Here is a 20,730-nt window from a genome sequence, read left to right on the forward strand (position 1 = left end):
ACAAATGATGCTTCTCAAGCAAATTTTTGTTAAAAGTTTCTATCAATACAGTCTGATTGGGACATCCCTGGTGGTCCATTGGCTAAAACTGCACTCCTAATGCACGGGGGCTAGGCTTAATCCCTGGCCAGAGAATTGGATTCCACATGCCACAGATAAAAATCCCACGTGCCACAACTAAGACTGACCACAGCCAAAGACATAAATAAAAATATTCTTTAAAATATAGTCTGACTTATGGTAATCCTAATAACCAGTGGAATTACACTGCAGAGAGCAATCCAGCCATGGCCCCAGAAAGTCCCATGAGTCAGTGGACTGGAGGACAGTTGCCTTCATGCCTTTACATTGGTGTTGTCACCAGCAACCTCTTCTTTACAGGGCAAGCATGGCAGGCAGTCCTCTGAGAACAGTGTTGCCTACTGGATAAAGCAGATCCATAATGAATGCTATAGATCTGTCATCCTTCACATTTTCTTCTGAAGTTTCTCAAGATTCCTGCAATTAGATTTATTTCTTGTGATAAAATACTTCTTGCCTGATAGTCCCTATGAAAATGCGAATAGATTACCTAGTAGTGGGTAGTCTTACTGTGAGCATGGATTCTTAAAGGTTAGAAGCATATAAGGAAAAATAAGGGTTGATAGCACTTGAAAATAGACAGACCTGTTTGTCTCCTGGCCACCTATGACTCATCTTACCCTTGGTTCAGCCGTGTTCAGTTGACTAAAGGAAAATGTGGTTGACATGGGACTCCTGGTTACATGAGGGCAGGGCAAGCAGTGTGCATGCAGATGACTGAAGAGTGAGCTATCAGACATCCCTGAGTTGAGGGGACTCGTGGGCTTATGGGTTCCCTCAAGGCTCTGGTTTTTCTGAGGGCACATTTGGTTTTGCTACCAAGAAGGATTCATTTTCTTGTCCTGCGTCTCAATGCCTCTGGAACCCAGCAGATCCCTGGACAGGTCCTTATTTGTAACAGGATGGCTATGGGAGAGACATCTGCTTGGAGAAGGCACCCTGTACCATCAGAGAGGGGCAATGCCATTACACAGAGCTCAGCCAGTGCAACAGTCTGTCCAGTGTGTGGAGGACATTTCAGCTGCCTAATATTACTTGAGGTGGTGAGATTTTTTTCCCATCACCTGGCCATCACTCAGGTTTGAAAGTTCTGGTTGCCACAGTCTTTTCCATGCTATAAGACTGATATTTCTGTTCAATAAAATTTCATGAAATATTGGCATTTTAGTGGGACTAGTCAGTGAGTAGGATTCCCTGGTGGCTCAGATGGTAAAGAATCTGCCTGCAGCACAAGAGACTTGGGTTTGATCCCTGGGTCAGGAAGATGCCCAGGAGGAGGGCCTGGCACCCCACTCCAGCATGCTTGCCTGAAGAATCCCATAGATAGAGGAGTCTGGTGGGCTACATTCCATAGGGTCGCAAAGAGTCAGACACGACTGAGCAGCTAATACTTTTTTTTCCCATCAGTGAGCAGTTACTCTCTACTGTGCTTGAATTGTTGCATGAATAACTGTTTAGAAGCCATAGGAGCATACTGAGATCACATTCATCATGATGGGATAGGTGGTACCCCAGGGCTGTTCAACACTGTGTATGTTCTGTTCACCATACAGGTATCTTAGATTTCAACTAGATATGTGTGACCTTAGAGGAGTTCTCAATCCTTTTCAGCAACCATTTTCTTATATATTTTTTAAATGTTGTACTTTTTGATTTACAGTGTTGTGTTAGTTTCAGCTGTACAGAAAAGTGATTAATTATACATATTCATATATCTATTCTTTTTCAGATTCTTTTCCCAATGTTGAGTCCATTTTCTTATCTTTAAAGTAGTAGTAAAAACATATACTCTACTGTATTGAAAAGAGGATTAAATGAGTTGATGAACAGCAAAGTGCCTGACACCAAACCTAGCACATAATTGAGGTGCATTGGTGATCTACTCTTATTTTTAAGTTGCAGATGACCTCAGAATGTTGGTATGAAGGCAGTAAAATACAGCATTTACAGTCAGCCCTAAGATCAAATCTCAGCTCAACCACCTATAGAATTTTGGACTAAAGTTTTCAAAGCTTCAGTTTCTGCATATAGGAATAATGATGATACCTACATCCTGAATTTGAGTAGATTAAAATAAAGAATATGTATGAAATACCTTTCGTAGTATCTGGCTCATAGTAGGTATGTTATCAAGGGTAACAATCGTTGTTAGCATTTGTAATGGAGGATTTGAAGAAAAGAAGCAGCAAGGTTACAGTCTCTTGGATGCCTCTGTGTGTTTTCTGGTCTTTTCCTGCTCTAGATATTTGGATGAAGATGAATCCACATTAATAGAGGCAATGGTTAATTGCCTCCTTGTGGTCTGGACCTGTCCCGAAGCAGCCAGTTACCATATTCTTCTTTTTTCTTGAGGCTTCCACTGGGATGTGTCAGTTCTAATTCAATAGACCTCTTTTTTTAGTGCCTGGCTCAGAGAGGCAATACCACATGCACATTTCTGGATATATCATCTATATGAACACTCAGACCTTAACTACATGGCGAAAGCAATCCAGGAGGGACAGGTGTAGGTATTATTTCACATTCACTTGAACCAGTGCCAACCAAACTTCCACAGTTAATTGTGTCTCAGAGAGTTTCTCCTGGAAAAAAAATGATTATGCATACTTCTAGCTGTTGCTTAGACTCCTTTTGTTCTTGACTTTGCATTGTCTACAATCATATAATATATCAAGCAAATGAATAGGTATATACCCTCCCACCCTAAGTCTCCCTCTCCCTTCCCAATTCAAAGTTAGTCAATCCACCTTTTCCTTGCAATTCCAGTAGTATAGGAGGAAATGGAAGCTGTATATCATAGTAGTTGACTCTTTGGAAAAGCACGCTCCAAGTTAGGGCCAAAAGTGCAAATGAAGGGAACTTGCAAATGAAGGGGGCTAGGGAAACATAATCTGTTCAGAAGGTTTTTCTGAATGGGTAAGGACAATCCCCAGGAAAATTATGGTCTTCCTTCAATCTCACAGGTAATGCAGGTGGTGAAGGAACAGGTTATGAGAGCTCTTACAACCAAGCCTAGCTCCCTGGACCAGTTCAAGAGCAAACTGCAGAACCTGAGCTACACAGAAATCCTGAAAATCCGCCAGTCTGAGAGGATGAACCAGGAAGATTTCCAGTCTCGCCCGATTTTGTAAGTTACCTCTGACCCCTGCCTTCTAACAGCTCTGACGCACCATTTCTAGGGTGAAAGCCTATCACCCAGCTGGGCTGTGTTGCAGTCTGTTTATGGAAAACCAGCGAAAGATCTCTACTCAGTTCCTGAAGTCTCAGCAACTCCTTGAGAAAGGCTGGGCAGGGGTGGGCTACAGGGAGGTGGAGGCAGGAGGTGCTGGCAGGAGGATCTAAACCAAGAAGTGACCCAGTTACTGCTGAGTCCTCTAAGGATTTGCAGCTGAAAAGACTGGAAACTTTTCTAATACTTGGGACAATCTTTTTTGTTTTGTCCATAAAGCTATAGTCTATATAGGCACTCTTAAGTGGCAAGATGTTCTGCTTCAGCCAAAATGAGACTTAGCAATAATTAAAACAAGAGGAACATTGAAGTGTCATGAGTGGGAGGGAGCATGAGCTTGAAACGGAGCAACCCACTGCCTCCCTGCCCCATTGGCTCTGCCTCGAATCAGAACATCTCCTGTGGCTATCAGCAGAACATCTCTTGTAGCTATCAACCCAGAGGCCTGAGGTGAAGAATCAGGGGGCTCCTTTTCATAGGACTTTGCATCAGGAGCACTTGCAATGGTTGTGTAATTTCATCTCCATCTTTATGATGTTCTAAACCTTGAACGTGAACACAGTTTTAGACTGTTGTTTCCTTTATCTTTTCTTAGTATTGACCTGTTTATCTTCCTGTGTCCTTTTCTTAGAACTAGGTCAGTTTTGTTACCTTATACTTCATAGGGAAGAAAATAGGAAACAGGATGGGAAGTAAAGAAGGTGTTTGATATTTACTCTCATACTTCCCTCGAAAGACTGAACGTGGCTTCTTCTGAACTTTCCTATGAAACCATCTTACATCATTGGTGTCATGAAGCACCTCGTCAACATCTCTCTCTCTGATTCCTTTTCTTTATCCCTGCTTTCTGTTTCTTGTTTCAATTTATCTGATATGTTTAGTGCTTGGCGATTTGCAAAGTACTTCCTTGTGTTCCTTATGCTGTATCATGTCCTCACACCTGTGTGAGGAAGGCAAGTCTTATTTCTACTTGAGGACCAGAATATAGTCTAGAGAGGAAAGGACCTTGTTGGCAAGTGTAGGAGCCAGCCCACAGATCCCATACCTAATTCTTCATTTCCCCTACCAGAGCTGCTTTGCCAAGTACAAGGCTAAGATGAAGTTTTAAAAAATGCACAGAAGAAAACATAGCCAAGCTATAGCATCTACTCTGTGTTTGTTTTCAAGCCTTAAGAAGCATTATTAGAAGCTGCAGAGCAGAACTGTGGGCTTTTTGGGGGATGAGGTTAGGCAACAGGGGAGGGGAAATGCTTCCTCAAGGCCTTTGGTGGCTCATGCATGCTTAGTCGCTCAGTTGCGTGAGACAGTTTGGACCCCATGAACTGTACACTGCTAGGCTCTTCTGTCCATGGAATTTCCCAAGCAAGAATACTGGAGCAAGTTGTCATTTGCAGTGGGTTGCCATTCCCTCCTCCAGGGGATCTTCCTGACCCAGGGATCAAACCCACATCTCCTACATCTCCTGCATTGGCAAGCGGGTTCTTTAAAACTGAGCTACCTGGGAAGCCCCTTGGGCAGCTCACATCTATGTAAAACCTAAGCCATACCCACATCAAGCAGCAGGCAGCACTCATGAGAGGCAGAGCTGGGGTTTTGCTTTGGTCATCAGCTATTAATAGAAGAAGACAGCCCCTGAATACCAAGTAGAAAGAGCTTTGAATAAACAGCTGACTCCTCAGAGATGCAGTTTATTTCTTTTTTTTAATTAAAAGAGTTTGTTATTGAAACATAGTTGACTTGCAATGTCATGTTAGTTTCAGGTGTATAGCAAAGTAATAGATAGATAGATACTTTTTCATACTCTTCTCCCTTATAGGTCATTACAAAATATTGAATATATTTCCCTATGCTATACAGTGGGTCCTTTCTGGTTATCTGTTTTATGCATAGCAGTGTGTATATTTTTAATCCCAAACTACTAATTTATCCCCTTCATCTGTTTTGGTAACCACAAGTGACCATGTTTTGGGTATAAGTTCGTTTATATCATTCACTTTTTTTTTTTTTTAGATTCCACATATAAGACCATTTCTGTTTTGGGTATAAGTTCATTTATATAATTCATTTTTTTTTTTAGATTCCACATATAAGTGATATTATATGATATTTCTTCCTCTGTTTGACTTACTTCACTTAGCCCATCTCTAGGCCCATCCGTATTGCTACAAGTGGCATTATTTTATTCTTCTTATTCTTTTTTCATAGCTTAGTAGTATTCCGTTGTATATATGTACCACATCTTCTTTATTCATTTCTCTGTCAATGGACATTTACATTGTTTCCATGTCTTGGCTATTGTAAATAGTGCTGCCATGAACATAGAGGTGCATATGTGTTTTTGAATTATGGTTTTCTCCACACATATACTTAGGAGTGGGGCTGCAGGATTCTCTGTTAGTTCAATTTTTAGTTTTTAAGGAACCTCCATACTGTTCTCCATAGTGACTGTATCAATTTACAGTCCTACCAACAGCATAGGAGGGTTCCGTTTTCCCTACACCCTCTCCAGCATTGATTGTTTGTAGATTTTCATTGATGGCCATTCTGATTGGTATGAGGTGATACCTGATGCAGTTTCTCTTCTGCAAGGAGGGACAGAGGCCCTTTGCCCCATCCTGGGGCCTACAGTACTGAAATGTTGGATTTCATAATATTTGTTTCATCAGATGTGTGAATACAAGAAAGTTTTATTATGCTTTTGACAACAATTCTTAAAGCCTAAAAAGAGTCTAAAGGGACCACTTCAGTTAAGTACAAAAGGCCAAGTGATTCTAAATTAATGTTTGACCATGACTTTGTTCCAAATAAGACTGTTAAGTGCTTGTCAAGTACAAACATTTTGCTCCTGCTTTGACTTCATATCTTTACTTCTCAAGGCTCTGCTATGATGTTCTGAAGTTTCATCTCCCTTTCTTTCCCTTTTTTATAAGAAACTCTTGTCTTTACATTTATTATTATATACCTTTATGCTTATTGTACAGAGAGAAGCTATGAAAATACAAAAGAAATCTCCTGTATGTATATACATTGGCATCATCACTTGGGCATGGGACTAAAAAGCACCATGGTCCACCAGAGCTCTGGTAAAGTCATAAAAACTTGTCAGAGCTATTTCATGGGGGAGGCCATGAACCAGCCTGGTCCCTATCCTGGCCCCTGAAGTAGGCAGGAGGCTACCAGCCTCCAGCTGCTTCTTCAATGATGCTCGGTCTGTTAGAATGATCTGCTAGACAGGAACTCATTGTTGTAGTTGGATGAAGTCTAAATGCTGCCACAATGGCTCATGGGATAAACCCACAACAAAGAAAATGCAGAGAACCATGTATGATTGTATTCATTCATTCACTTAACAAGTGTGTATTGAGTAACTCCTTCCTGCAAGGTCCCGAGGTGCTGGGACGGGCAGAGAACCAGAGACACTTGGCTGTCGCTGTGCCAGGCTTTAAAGCTGAGATTGGCAGGGGTTATCAGGGACTGTGCTCAGTGCCAGGTGAGAGGAAGCGCAGGTGGGTGGGTTGACACGAGAGCACACAGGAGACACATCTAACCCAAGCTTGGGGCTTAGGAATTCATATTTTAGAACTGAAAGGCAACTTTAAAGTCATCCAGTTCAAGCTTTTCATTTTGCAGTCTGGGCAGTGGCTGGGCTGGATGGTTGATCTCTGGTGCGGAACACTGCTGACCACCCTCTCCCCCTTGCCTGGCTGCTGCCCACAAAGTGGAAGCAAATCTCAGAGCCACGCAGATCCCTCGAGGCGTGCATCTCATTTTTATAATGTTTATATTTCCTGAGAAGAACAATGCAAACTCTGGGTGAACAAATATTTTGGAAGACTGTGTATTCAGTGGGTTGAAGAAGCCCTGTTTTCTTTCTTAGCTCTTGACTAATTATTTCAGAAGGAGGTATTTGTTACTTTCTACTTCGTGTGACTTTACAGGGAGGATAAGTTCATTCGCACAATTGATCTGAGTTAATGGATATAAAAAGCTTAAAAAGCCCCCAGATAGATCATTTGCCATGATGTTGCAGGGAGGGGAGCTGCAGGGACAAACACCATGGAAGCAGAGTAGCGAAATGTGGAAAATGCAGACCCAGGAGCTAACAGACCTGGGATCAGATTCCCAGGCCATCACTTGCAAATGTGGCTCCTCAGTCAAGTTCTGTCACCCATTCTAAACCTGTTTTTCTCATTTCTAAAAATAAAGTTGATAAAATGTCTACATTGTTGAGTTGTTCAGAAGACTCAGTGAAGTAATACATGAAGAGCCCTTAGTATATGCCCTGCACTTAACAAACACTCTGAGAAATAGTCACTCTTATTATAAGTCAATAACCAGAATTTAACAAGTTGTCACACTATCAATATAGAAATGGTAAAACTGACACTGTGAATGTATTTGCTTACACCTTATCTTATCTCGGAGTGTACAGTAAAAGTAGGTGAAGAAGAAAAAGGAAAAACAGAGCCAGAAATATGGCTATAGGCTGACCTGCAAATCTACATCCTTATTAAAGACTGGTCACAAGTTTTGCTCATAGCTTTCATAGCCAATGCCAGTGTTCAATGCAACCTCTGTTCTAGATGAACACTAGGTCCAGGAAGGAGGCTCACCAGTCTAGTGGTGCTGTCTGTCCGCTGCATGTGTCACTGGCCTCATTGGACTTAGACTTGGAATTCTCTTCCAAAAACAGTGCTAGACTTTGAACTGCTCTTTACACACTCATTTATTCTACCTCCTTTAATCTTCCTCCTTTTATTTATATACAAAGCTGTTAGCTAGAAATAGAGGAATATTTATCAAAGTGATAAATATTGAACCCCTGACCTTGACCTCATGGGCCCCAAGCTGAGGATTTCAAAGCCCAATTCCAGCCCATGGTTATTACCAGGATTCCCCTAGAGGTCGTATCTCATTCACAGAAACACCATGTAGGGATTATATATATTTTCCTAATATGAGTGAATTCTGCAGATACTGAGCCCATTTGCAGGAAAGAAGAGAACATCACTTACAAAAAAGAAAAAAGCGATTCCATTTTCTTCATTGCCTAAACATGTTTTGGGGTCCTTGGGGTTCATAACAAGAAAAGGTAACCTTTGTAGCAGCAGATCCACTTATTCTGACAGTCCATCCCTAAAGATGGTTCATAACAGAAGGTGCTATGATAACAACATCTGGCTCTTACACTAAAAATCATAAATCATCAAGTTCTTTCAGTTATTCCTCCTTTTGGTCCTCATCTCTGCATCTTCATCTCCATTTTAATAGCTAACTCTAGCCTAGGAAAACTATTCTTTAAAGATGCATCTCTAACCTAAGAATTGATGAAATTCCCAGTTTCTCTCTCCCATGATTTCTCCACCTCATTACCCCAACTTGAAGCCAGGAGCAGTGATTTATTTTCATGTGTGACTACCTTGGCTGTCTCCCACCTTCTTGTCCATTCAGAGCAGGGTTCATCAAAACTGCAGTTCTGAGTCCATTCTACAAAAACTGAATGCTGATAATAGATAATGTTAGTGATCTGAATGCCTGAGATGAGACCCACATCAGAAAAGTAAATGCACATGGAGCAGACCCACCAAGCTGTATCACTGGGGTGAATATCCACATTCAGCTTTAAAAATGGTCAGATGGAACAGTGTCAAATGCCCTGGTATTTGAGGTGATTTAAGTCCAAATATATATCAACAGCTTACTAGCATACCTGGTGAGATGGCCAGATCCTTTCATATCACTTTTTATTATTTTTTTTCTCAAGAGTGAATAGAAGCAGTTTGCACAAGAAACACTTGATTGTGTACTCCTATTCAGGGCTTCACTTCTGTAAGCTGTTTCTCCATCTGTGAGATGGGACTGATGATATTAATACCTGTTCCCCAAAGTTGGGGGTTCTTTGGTGGGGATGAGAGAAGGGGGTTAAATGAACTACATTTGCCTAGTACACTGCCTGGCTCATAGCACACACTGACTGAATGTGTAGTGCCTTTCATACCTGGGAACAGAGTACCACGTGAAGACAGATTGCCTACGATCCAGAGTGAGCCCAGCGTTAAGGCTGAAGCTTATGAAAAATGTGAGCCTTGACTACAGTGTTGTTATGGGCACAAGAAATGTTTGTTCTGAGGAAATGCAAGAGTATTATCTAAGCAAATCCAGAAACACTTGACATTCCTGCCCAGTGCTCACAGCTCACTTATACTCACACTGTCCCCTTTGGAAGGAAACATTCGTATTCTCATTTTACAGATGAGGAGAAACTTAGAGGAGCTACATGAAATGCCAATCATGAGCGGAGCCTTGATGGAAATCCTAGTCTTTTGAGTTTGGGTCAGTGCTTTCAATACTGCTCTGAGGGCTAGACTCTAGGTCTCTCTATACATCCTCAACTAGAAAAACTCTAGCTTTAATATACTCAAATACGAGGGTGCTACCTAAAATTTCACAGGATAAAAAAAATCTCTGCTCTTGAAAAAAAAAGGTTTACAACCCACTGTACTCTATTATTATATCTTTACAGCATGGTATATCTAAACCTAAGTTACATTGTATTAGCCTGAGACAAGATGCAAATAATCCTTAATTTATGCCCTCATCATCCCAATCTCTATGGGCTGAAATCTTGGATGATGTGTTATTCCCCTTTGTAAGTGGTCTTTGCTTCACCCACACTGTGTTTGCTGTATCGTAGTCACCACATGGTTGTCCAACAGTCCTGTTTGGTCAGATCACAAATGTAGTCTAGTTTATCTGCTGTAAGGAGTAGAATATGACCAGAGATTCATTGTCTCAGAAGCACTAAGTGAATTTTTGCATAAATTTGTATCTGTGACTTTATAAAACAAGAGACAAAATGTCTCTGGAGACGTCGGTCTAGAAAAACGTCACTGAAGTGATTGGTGCTCTTGTGGGTATTCTGTAAATGTCAGAGAATCTATACAGTTACTACAACAGATAACCCTGTTTACTGATGCTTAATAAATGATTCTCTAAAGCGCCAACCTAGGAGGTCTGGGGATGTTCGGGAAAAGATGGCGCTTTTACGCACCTGCCCTCTCTGCCGTGGTGCCCCTTCAGCCAAGTGCTGTTTTCAAGGTGCGTTGTGGAATATGTGTTTATCCTTTTGCAGGGAACTAAAGGAGAAGATTCAGCCAGAAATCTTGGAGCTGATCAAACAACAACGCCTGAACCGCCTCGTAGAAGGGACCTGCTTTAGGAAACTCAACTGCCGGCGGAGGCAAGGTATTGTTTCCAGACCTAGCAAGGAAGAACAGTGGCCTGCTCCCTAAGGAATCACATGGGTATGGGTGTTGGTTTAAGGGTCGGCTAAGCGGCATTGTACTCAGAACAAGAATAGCTGTAACTTATTCCAGGTAAGTTTTAATTTCCCACATAGACCCAGGAAGAATCAAAATCTAAAATCAGCAGAAGACTCATGGAACTGAAGCATCACCTGAACCATTTCATGCCTCATGTCTGCCACTAGTGGTTCCACAACAGCTAACATTACTGAGTGTTTACCCTGTGCCAGGCTCTCACTTGACCTATGTTAATGCATTTCATATTCCCAGTAACCTTATGAAGTAGCTACTGTGATTACATGCAGTCTACAGATAGATAAACTAAGGCAGTGAGGGAAACTAAAGCAGTGGGGTACAAAGTAACTTGCCCAGTCACAGAAGAGTAGGGATTTAAACTCCAGCATCTCTATGGCCCTAACTTTTAATGATTCACTATGCTATCAGGAGTGAATCCACCCACTGTTGGATTTGATCTTGGAATTTTCAGCATGGATGGCCCTTGTTTTCAAATCCCCACACTGATTCTCTTCCAAGTCAGAATATTTTATTCATAGCTATAAATAACAGTGAACCAAGGTGGGATAGAATCAGTTTTCATAATCTTGCAAGAGAAATTTCTGAATTGTCTCTATAAATTTTAATCCCAAAATATTGAGTCAAAATGGGTGCCATTAAACTAGTTCCAGTAGGTGGGAAGCATGTCCAGCTGTTTCTTATCCAGGAAGGTAAACTCCTTTGATTGCTTTCTTGACATATGGCTGATTGCAAAGTCAAAGTATTCATATCATACTGTCCTAGAAACAAATAGAAAATAAAATTGAAATATAAGGCTCAGGGAGAGGTGAAGAGATTCAGGAACAGTCAGGAAAAAGAATAAGCATTAGCAACCGTACCAAGAACAAACATCAGTTATGGCCCCGGAGAAACCCTGGCAGATGTTTTTGAAACCTGATGGATGCCCTGCTTGATCACAGAGCCCATCCACTAATGACATACATCACTTCATGTTTATACTGAACCCATCCTCCCGGCCATTTACTTTTAATGGCTTTGTGCTGAATGTTGGGTAAATTCAAAGTATTTCAAACGCACCCATTAAAAATCATATTAAGAAATGTCCAAAGGCAAAACTTCCTTGATGAATGAAAATGCAGGTCATTCCCAGGGGATAAGAAACCATGACAGTGAGCTCCAGGCTGGGCCTCAGGAGAGGACAATGGGCAGAATAAGAAAGAGCTGAGTTGCAGCTGGAACTGAGAAAGGCTCGCAGCAGGAGGAAGGGACTTATCTCTCCCATTCAGCCGTGGAAAGACTGACTCACTGCTCCTTCTTCGCTGCATCCCCTGCATTTGGGCACCTTCATCAGAGTGGACACTGCTCCAGGAAAAGAGTGTGGCACAGTGAGGAGAACAGGAGCCCTGGAGCCAGAGGACGTGAGCGCCATCCGGCCTCTTCCTCTCCAGCTCCGTGACCTTGGGCAGTTCCCCCATGAAATGGGGATAACAATGCCTGTCTCCTGAATTTACTGTGAGGAAGAAAAGTGGTCATGAATGCATCTCTTAGAAAGCAGCTAAAAAAAGCGGGGGTCAGGACGGGGGGTAGAAGCTAGCTACTCTTTTATTCTGGAAGACCCTGTAGGAAAGAACAAGGAGCTGGGGGTGAGTAGGCTTGGTTCTAGGCTTCTCAACTCTGTGAGGAACCACTTGAGTGTCTTCTGGCAGGACACATGACCTCCCAGGTCCACAGTTTCTCATCCGTTAAGTGGGAGTACAAGATCAGATGATCTGTTATTTCAGCTAGCCAGATTGTCTGTTATATGCCCTGATTGCCTCGTTGCCTTTGGCAAAATCAATAGTCAGGGTGTATTGCCCACATTAGGTAATTTATAAAGTTTTTATTTACTTGACATTGGGGAGAGAGCACAGAAGTGGGGAGGGGAGAGGTAGCAAAGAGACCCATGCCACCAAATGCCCCCATTCATGGCCAGCTATTGATACAATTCTTCTGAATATAATAATAATTCAGAGAAGCCAATTTAACCTTCCAGTCTACTCCACCACAAGACTTCCCTTTCTAGGCTGAAATGAGTAGATTCTATTAGAATAATTCTGTTTCTAGATGTCATAATTACAGTTTTTTGGCTAAAAAAGCGTTATTTCCAAATGTTCAACTTTTTTGGTTTTCTAAAAATGAATTACCTAATGAGCAAAAAATGATTAGCATCTAGACTATAAATTTATTAGTTAAACTCCCTAGGGAGCATGACCATCTGTGTTTAGTATAAAATCATCCTTCCAAGTGCAGAAAGGAAGGCTTTTTGGGGTTTGGTAAATTGATTTAAAATCTGGTGACTAGCTTTGTGTGCTTAAAAATAGAGATTCAAAGCAGACTGTGCTGAAATTGGTTTCCTATCACCCCATCCAAACATTCCATTCAGATTTACACACATTAATGAGGACATGGTGTAAAATTATTTGAGTCCCTTTGAGAAAGGTGAGATATGAGACAGGGACACCCATGAAATATATCCCTGGTTAAAGAGCAAGCACAAAGGGCCCATGCATGACCACACTCCCTCTAAACTTGTCCGACAGGGAGTTAGACACAGATGAGTGTATTTACGTATTAACTTTCTAGGGGAAAGTAGGAAAGAGCCTCCTGTCCCACAGAACTGGAAAGGGGAGGAGCAGATGTAGAGCCCTTAATCATGCCATGTTTGGCTAGAAGGTCCCTGAGTTTCTACTTGCCCATCATTCTGTCTGCCTCATTTGCAGCTCTGCTGCTTGGTTAGTCCAATAGAGATATATACAAATGTGGATTTCTGGGAATTTTGACTACAGAAGAACTGAGAGGCAGTAAATCATGGGAGATGCACCACGCTGTGTTCATGTCCTGCCTCCCTGCCTGCTAGCTGGTTAGCCTTGGGCAACCTAATAAATCTCTCTGTGCTTCTCTTTCCTCATCTGTTAAGTGAGGACAATCTCAGTTTCTATATCAAATTGTTTCAAGAGTTAGATAAAATCATGCATGCATAGCACTTAGTCGAGTGCTCAGCACATTGTCAAATATTCATTAATGACATTTAGTATTTTAATTTATAGTTACTCAGAATATAGATTCTTATTTTTTGATTTTTTAAAGATTTTTTTTTTGGATGTGGACTATTTTTTAAAGTCTTTATTGAATTTGTTACAAAATTGTTTCTGTTTTATGTTTTGGTTTTTTGGCCACAAGGCATGTGGGATCTTAGCTCCTTGACCAGGGATTGAACCTGCACCCCCTGCATTGGAAGGCAAAGTCTTAACCACTGGACCACCAGGGAAGTCCCTAGAATATAGGTTTTTAAACACAGGCCATGGAGTGGCAGTGACTGTCACATATCTGTTTCACTCTGTCCCGCACTCACTGTGGAGTGTGAAAGGCTCTTGTCCACAGTCCTTTATGATAAATTTGCCTTGCATCTGTGTTCCCTGGGCTTCTCAAGAGAGTTAAGATGAAATCTCAGAAGCTGCTTACATTCCAGCCATTATTTGCTTCATGAGAGTCTTACAGGCTCAGAACTGCCTCCTCTTTTCCTTCCTTTTCAGAGATTAGGGTCTTTCAGAATCACTTGCATTGAATAGTCTTGATTAGAGCCCAGGGCTACACACGTTGGAGTGTCATTTTCAAGAAATCATAGCATGCAATTTCTACTTCTCTTTGAAGACAGTGCCCATTTTGTTGACCAGCATCCCTTCTCTAAGCATTAACTTGACAAATCTAATTTGAAACCCAGGGATGAACAAAATGTGCACCCAGAGGAGTTGGCATGCCCCTGCACTTCAGCCACAGTAGGTGTACCTGTCTTGCCCTTTCATTTCTCTCCAAAGACCTACAGCCAAGTGGTATTTTCAGCCCATTTGGGGCACCAGTTGTTTCTTCCTCTTGGACTTAAGTTTTCTTTTAATATTTCATTAAACCTTATCATAACTCATTGTTACAAAAAAGGCAAATATATATAAAATGTACATTGTCAAAAGAATAAAAGCCAGATTATTTTCAGGAAAAAAGGCACTTTCCAATAGATCAGAATAACAGATAATCATCCAGTAGTGTGGATGAGAGGGGTTACTGTTGAAAGATACCAAGGTACTGATATTTGAGAGCTGACTCTGTGAAAGATGAATGACAGGTACTCTATATATGTTTTACTCACATAATTTTTAGTGTTATCTGACAAAGGAACTGTAGGAGTCCATAAGGATTTTTATAATTTGGCCAAAACTCCATAGCTGATGTGTCAAGGCCAGGTGTATAACTAAGGTCTGTGGACTCCAAAGCATCAGTTAAGCTAAACCATCTTGAAAACGTCTTCAGGGCTCTGGAGTTATCTTTTGCTGTGAAACAAGAGTCTCCGGGGAGGCAGAATTCTGAATCAAAACAGGAGTCTCTATTCTGAAAAATGTTCAGTGTAGTGAGGACGATTTGAAAGGCAGAATGACCTTCATTCTGTATCTGTGGTTGTTGTCTTCCTTCACTGAACTCAAGAATATTTCCTTTTAAAAACATCGCTAGGATCGCTTATGTTTTGTAATGTGGGAAGGTTTGAAGTGGACCTTCCCCTGAGCACACTGAAGACAATGCACATTTTAGGTTAACCTAGGAAAGATTCAAAATCTTAGTGGAAGTGCCATAAGAATTCGCTTTAGTAAAGGTCACCTGTCTCCCGAACACAGGATTCTTAGGGCCCCCTGGGCCAGCAGCCAGCTGCTAGCTGTAGGCTTTGCACAATACAAGGATGTCCCTGAGTCCACGATAGAGTCAATCAGGACTCAGTTCTTGCTGTGGCCTGTGCCTCACTTTACAAACCTCATTTCCTACTCAACAATGGTAGCTATTATTCAGCTTGCCCATCTGCCCTAAAGACCTGCTGGCCAACTCTACACTTATCTGCAGCTTGGATACGAAGATAGTCAGTGAACTGTACTGTTCCGTGTGGCCACCTATGGCTATTTGAGTTAATTAAAATTAAATAAAATTCAAATTTTCTTTTCTTACTATTGAATAAAGCAGGTACAGACTATTTGCAGTGGTGCAGAAACTTCTATCAAATATTACTGCAAGAATTACAGTTGTCAGGGGTGATTAGCTCCATAATGATCTATGTGACATTGGGAATATCTTTAATCAGCCCTGGAGACCTTCTTACCAGGCTGTGAGCTTTGAAACCAGCTTTTCTCTCTGATCCTTCAAACACACACACATGTACACGCACACACACACACATACACACAGGAAAAAAAGTGAAGCACAAAATTATCTCCATATTTTCAGTTTTTTAGTTTGGGGAATTAAAAATGGCTATTAATGTAATAACATTTGTAATTGACTGAAAGACCTCCATATTAACTCCTGCTTTCTCTTTAAAGGCTAGTAAACAATTTTTGCTAATGTTCTCACTGCTTCTTGCTAATTGCTTTTAGTGACACAATCCACTCATTCATTGCCCAAAGGGATTGGGGAACTAGTAACATCATGCTGGGTTTTGAAAAGAAAATACATGTTTTGCTTACCATAAAAGAAACTGCAAATCAAGCTGCCACCAGTGGCTAACACTGAAACTGTCTCACCCAACACGTCAGTATGCTGTGCTGGCTGGAGCCGGCCTCTCCACTTCTTTTATAGCTGCTCTGCCTTCAAGACAGACACACAAGTTATGATGCCTCTAAACCTTCCCAGAGCTAATGACTCCAGCCTTTATCCCGAGGGAGAGACTGGCTCAGTATCCACCCATTTGTCTATGAATCAAAACAACCTTCCCAAGCCCTTCAGCCCTTTTCCCAATATTCTGTCATCTATCCAAGACTTCTTATTTGATGGGAGGAGCAGAACACATCACGCACATTGATGATGCACAGATCTTTTGCTCTCTACCATTTTAGTGGTAGACAAAGAGGAACTTCTGTGGGATAAGAGAAGAGGTAGTCAGAGGTAGAAGGAAAACCAAAAGACAGTGGTGTCTTAAAAGTCCAGAGATTCCAGGGCAGAAGAAGAGGGTGGGACAAATTGGGAAAAATTTTTGACATATATGCACTACCATGTGTAATATGGATAGCTAAAGGAAACTGATGTGTAACACAGGAAACTCAGCCCAGTGCTCTGTGATAACCTAGAGGAATGGGATGGAGAGGGGTGGCAGGGAGGTATGGGCGTGGGAGGGAGATTCAACAGGGAAGGATATATATACACATATAGTTGATTCACTTGACTGTATAGCAAAGACTAAAGCAACATTGTAAAGAAATTATACTCCGATAATAATAAATAAATATATAAATAAATACATACACATCAGGGATTTTGGGTGCCCATGCATGCTCAGTGAAGTCCAGCTCTTTTGCAACCGCATGGACTATAACCTGCCAGGATCCTCTGTCCATAGAATTTTCCAGGCAAGAATACTGGAGTGGGTTGCCATTTTCTTCTCCAAGAATCTTCCCAACCCAGGGATCAAACCCACGTCTCCTATGTTGGCAGGCAGATTCTTTACCACTGAGCCACCTGGGAAGCCCAGGGATTTCAGATCTGAAAACAAACAAACAAAAAGAAGTCAAGAGAATTTAGTCCCCTGGAAGGAGGAAAATCTGTCAGCTCTACACTGTAGTGTTATGATAGATTTCCAGGTTTCCAGGTAGCCTTTTGTGTTTCTTTAAACAAACAGTGACTACAACATTGCAAAGAAGACAATTGTCTTCAACCATCATGATAAGTAGCCACTGATTTCAGTAGTTTCTGAATGTAGAATTATGTTGCACAAGAGATCTTTCCTATTCCTGTTTTTCCCTGTAGTACAGGCAGAGTTGCTGAGTCACTGTCCATATTTCCCAGACCTGAGACACAAGTGTTGCCACCGTCTTTCTTTAAGTTGCCACTAAGAACTGAGGGAGCTCTTTCTCCTTGAGCTCTTTGGCTTTGCCCCTCATGTCTGCCTGTCATCCTAATGACTTTTGCTAGATCCAGTAAAGTCCTGTGAGCACTGTAGGCACTCTGCAAATAGTCATGGAGAAACAGACTTAACCTAGTAAATAGACAAGCTATGAAAGTATATGCAGCAAATTTTTGAAGTGTTGCAAATGAATGTAAATTGTGCATTTAGCTCCACAATATATGTTTGTACCACTTAATTTTCTTAACTCTCCCCCAAATCTGTTGAGGATGACAGTCTTCTTTGATTATGCCATATTGACTCCTGGGCTTCATGTTAGCACTGCTAGTCTCTTGAGTTTACCTCAGCTTGAGAAGTGAGAAATTTCTAGAAAGAACAGGCTAAGACTTACTCAAAATAAGACCAGCATGTCCAAGTGCTACTGCTCACCAACTTCCCTCCCAGCTTTCTGTTACCCTTTTACAGTTGCTCACTTAGCCAAAGTCCCACCTCAGAGGTAGCAGGGGAAGGAAAGCACTATAGCAAGTTTTTCCAGAAAGTTTTTCCTGCTGTGGTCATCACAGTTTATTTAGACAAAGTGGAAGGTCCTTTGGGTTGAAGAGATCTCTATAGTCCATCATGCCAGGCCCCCAAGAGCACTGTTGGTGCTCAAGGCTGAAGCTTAGCCCACTCCTATCAAATTGCAATTTTCGTATTGTGAATAACAAGTCAAGTTCTCAAATATGTTCTCCTCATGGAAAGCTGCCTAATTGAAGTGGTTATGAATTATTCAGGGAATGATTTTATTTTCTCCCTTTGAAATGCCCTCCCTGTGTTGAGTGTATATATATAACAGAATTTTGATAATTTAGCAATTCCAGATGTTTTCCTAGCCTTCAAATAACTTTTTCTTTCCTCTCAAATTTTTCCACTGGAGTTTAGATTTTTTAAAATATATGGATTGCTATATACAGACTACATTCAGGAATTCTCAAACCCTATCTATACTTGAGAAAGGAATCACAGAGGCATTTGGCTTTTGTGGATCAAGTTGGGTGTTTCCTTTGTTCACTGTGTGACTTTTGCCTCCATTTTTAAAACTTGGTTTTCTACCAAAAGAGTTGTAATTAAGGCATAATTTTGTGGTGAAAGCAATTTTAGATAAAAGAACATTTTTGTTAAATGTTATAGAGAGCTTTCTGGTCAGATTGGCTTCAGAACAATTTGTATTGGTAGACACAGTAATGGGATGATTTGGCCCAGGCCACTATGTTTGCCAACTATGTAATTGCACAAAGGGTTTACAGGTCATGGATGTTTTGTGACTTACACATCTTGACTGAGTCCTCTTGAGCCTTCATTTATAAATTTAGCCAATACCAACAGTGCAACTTCTACATGGCAGGCATTGTGCCAAGAGATTGGTGCAGTGCAGTCACGAAGGCCATGGCTGTCATCGGAGAGCCTTGGCTTTCCACACTGTTGGGGCTGTTAAGTGTCCTGGAGTCTTCTTCTTCTGTTAATAACTGTTGACCATGTCCCCACCAGGCAAGTTGCTTGCCTAAGCTCTATGGCAGATAATGGGGAATACCAAGGGATTTAACATGAGGGCACCAATCATCAGAGGAGACGCTGGAGCAGCTAAGAGGGTGCAAAGAGTCCCTTTGGCTGCAGTAATCACAGAGGGCTTCCCGGAGAAGGCAGCATCTACCCCAACCCTGAGAGCTGCATAAAGATCGCTATCACAATTTAAGGTTCTTATCTAGAAAAAGCACTCTTTACCTCCTTCTCACTACCTCACAAGCTCATTCAAAAATTGTTATTACATTTTGGGGGAGCAGATGAAGTTTAGCTGAGGGAGTTATTTATAAGGATGATCCTAAGGTATTGATCAAGCCTATTTAAGGGAACTAAACTCTAGGAATTAGAGAGGAGATGAATGTGACACCCTCATTCTTGGGTACATTTCTGACTTAGGGTGGTTCCTCATGAATCCCACCCCTTGTGTATGGATTACTAGCCTCCTAATAATATATTCATGATTATTTGTGGGCCTGTTTGTGGGTACAGGCCTCAGGGGTGAAGACTTTACTATGCCAGCTGAGATATGGCACAGCCATCTCAACAGTCTTAGACTCTCACAGAGGGAAGTGGAAGCAGAAAAGTTCTGAGAAAGCTCTTTTCTCTTCATCTCTCCCCCTACTTTGTCAGTCCCAACTGAATAGTTAACCATGTTCTCATCATTATAGATATTGATGAAATACTCCCCTGGAAGTCACCACCTCAGACTTGTTGCCGTTGTCCTCGAAGGATCTGGTAACTTGCCCAGTGGCACCAAATGTCTACCTGGAAGGACAGGAGCTACCTGCGTACAAAAACTGAGAAGGGACTGACTGCCAGGGCTCTTGGAATTCATTCCTATCTGAAGACTTAAAGAAACTGCATATTCTCTCATGAAAGGCTCTGAGGAAATAAGGATGTCCATATTCTTTGAAAATCAGAATCACTTACCTGATAAATCTGCGTTTTCTTTCTTTTTTCCCTTCCCTCAGACAAGTTTTGGTATTGTCGGCTCTCACCAAACCACAAGGTCCTGCATTATGGAGATCTGGAAGAAAGTCCCCAGGGAGAAGTGCCCCATGATTCCTTGCAGGACAAACGTAAGTGTCTCTTCTGTCTAGGAGGCCTGAGTGTCGGTTGGTTGTTTGTTTCCTGGTCACAGAATATCACACAGAAAGACTATCAACCTGAGTAAACCCACTGGACATGGCCCACTTTGCTGTGAGTCCTGGCCCGAGCCGTCTCATCAGGCACAAGACCTTGGTGGATTTGTGGTTTGGGAAAGGAATATTTACCCATCTGTCCTGAAAGATACAAATCTAGAGTTCCAACATCCACTTTTATATTACTTGTCCATATACTGTTCTAAGAAGCAAAACCAACATAAACCTGGTTGTCAGCTATCTTTTTCTGATGATCCAAAATAATCTCACCTGAATTGTGTGTTTGATACCCTACCACTTTTATTCATTACAGTTGACTGTATGGTGGCTCAGTGGTAAAGAACTCACCTGCCAATGCAGGAGACAAGGGTTTGATCCCTTGGTCAGGAAGATCCCCCAGAGAAGAGAATGGCTACCCACTCCACTATTCTTGCCTGGGAAATGCCATGGACAGAGGAGCCTGGCGGGCTACTGTCCATGGGGTCACAA

The 20,730-nt window shown here is 41.6% G+C and overlaps 1 protein-coding gene across 4 annotated transcripts in view; it reads left to right on the plus strand.

Moving 5' to 3' along the window:
- The window catches only part of ELMO1 (engulfment and cell motility 1), a 562,488-nt gene that overhangs the window by 518,678 nt on the left and 23,080 nt on the right, over window positions 1-20,730 (plus strand). For all 4 annotated transcript variants that reach the window (XM_061165360.1, XM_061165359.1, XM_061165362.1 and 1 more), the window contains exons 17-19: window positions 3,045-3,208; window positions 10,443-10,555; window positions 20,071-20,178. In XM_061165360.1, coding sequence (XP_061021343.1) covers window positions 3,045-3,208; window positions 10,443-10,555; window positions 20,071-20,178 — 385 coding nt within the window. The remainder of the gene's footprint in view (window positions 1-3,044; window positions 3,209-10,442; window positions 10,556-20,070; window positions 20,179-20,730) is intronic.

This window comes from Dama dama, chromosome 18, assembly GCF_033118175.1.
Source record: "Dama dama isolate Ldn47 chromosome 18, ASM3311817v1, whole genome shotgun sequence".
In the NCBI taxonomy this organism is placed as follows: domain Eukaryota; kingdom Metazoa; phylum Chordata; class Mammalia; order Artiodactyla; family Cervidae; genus Dama; species Dama dama.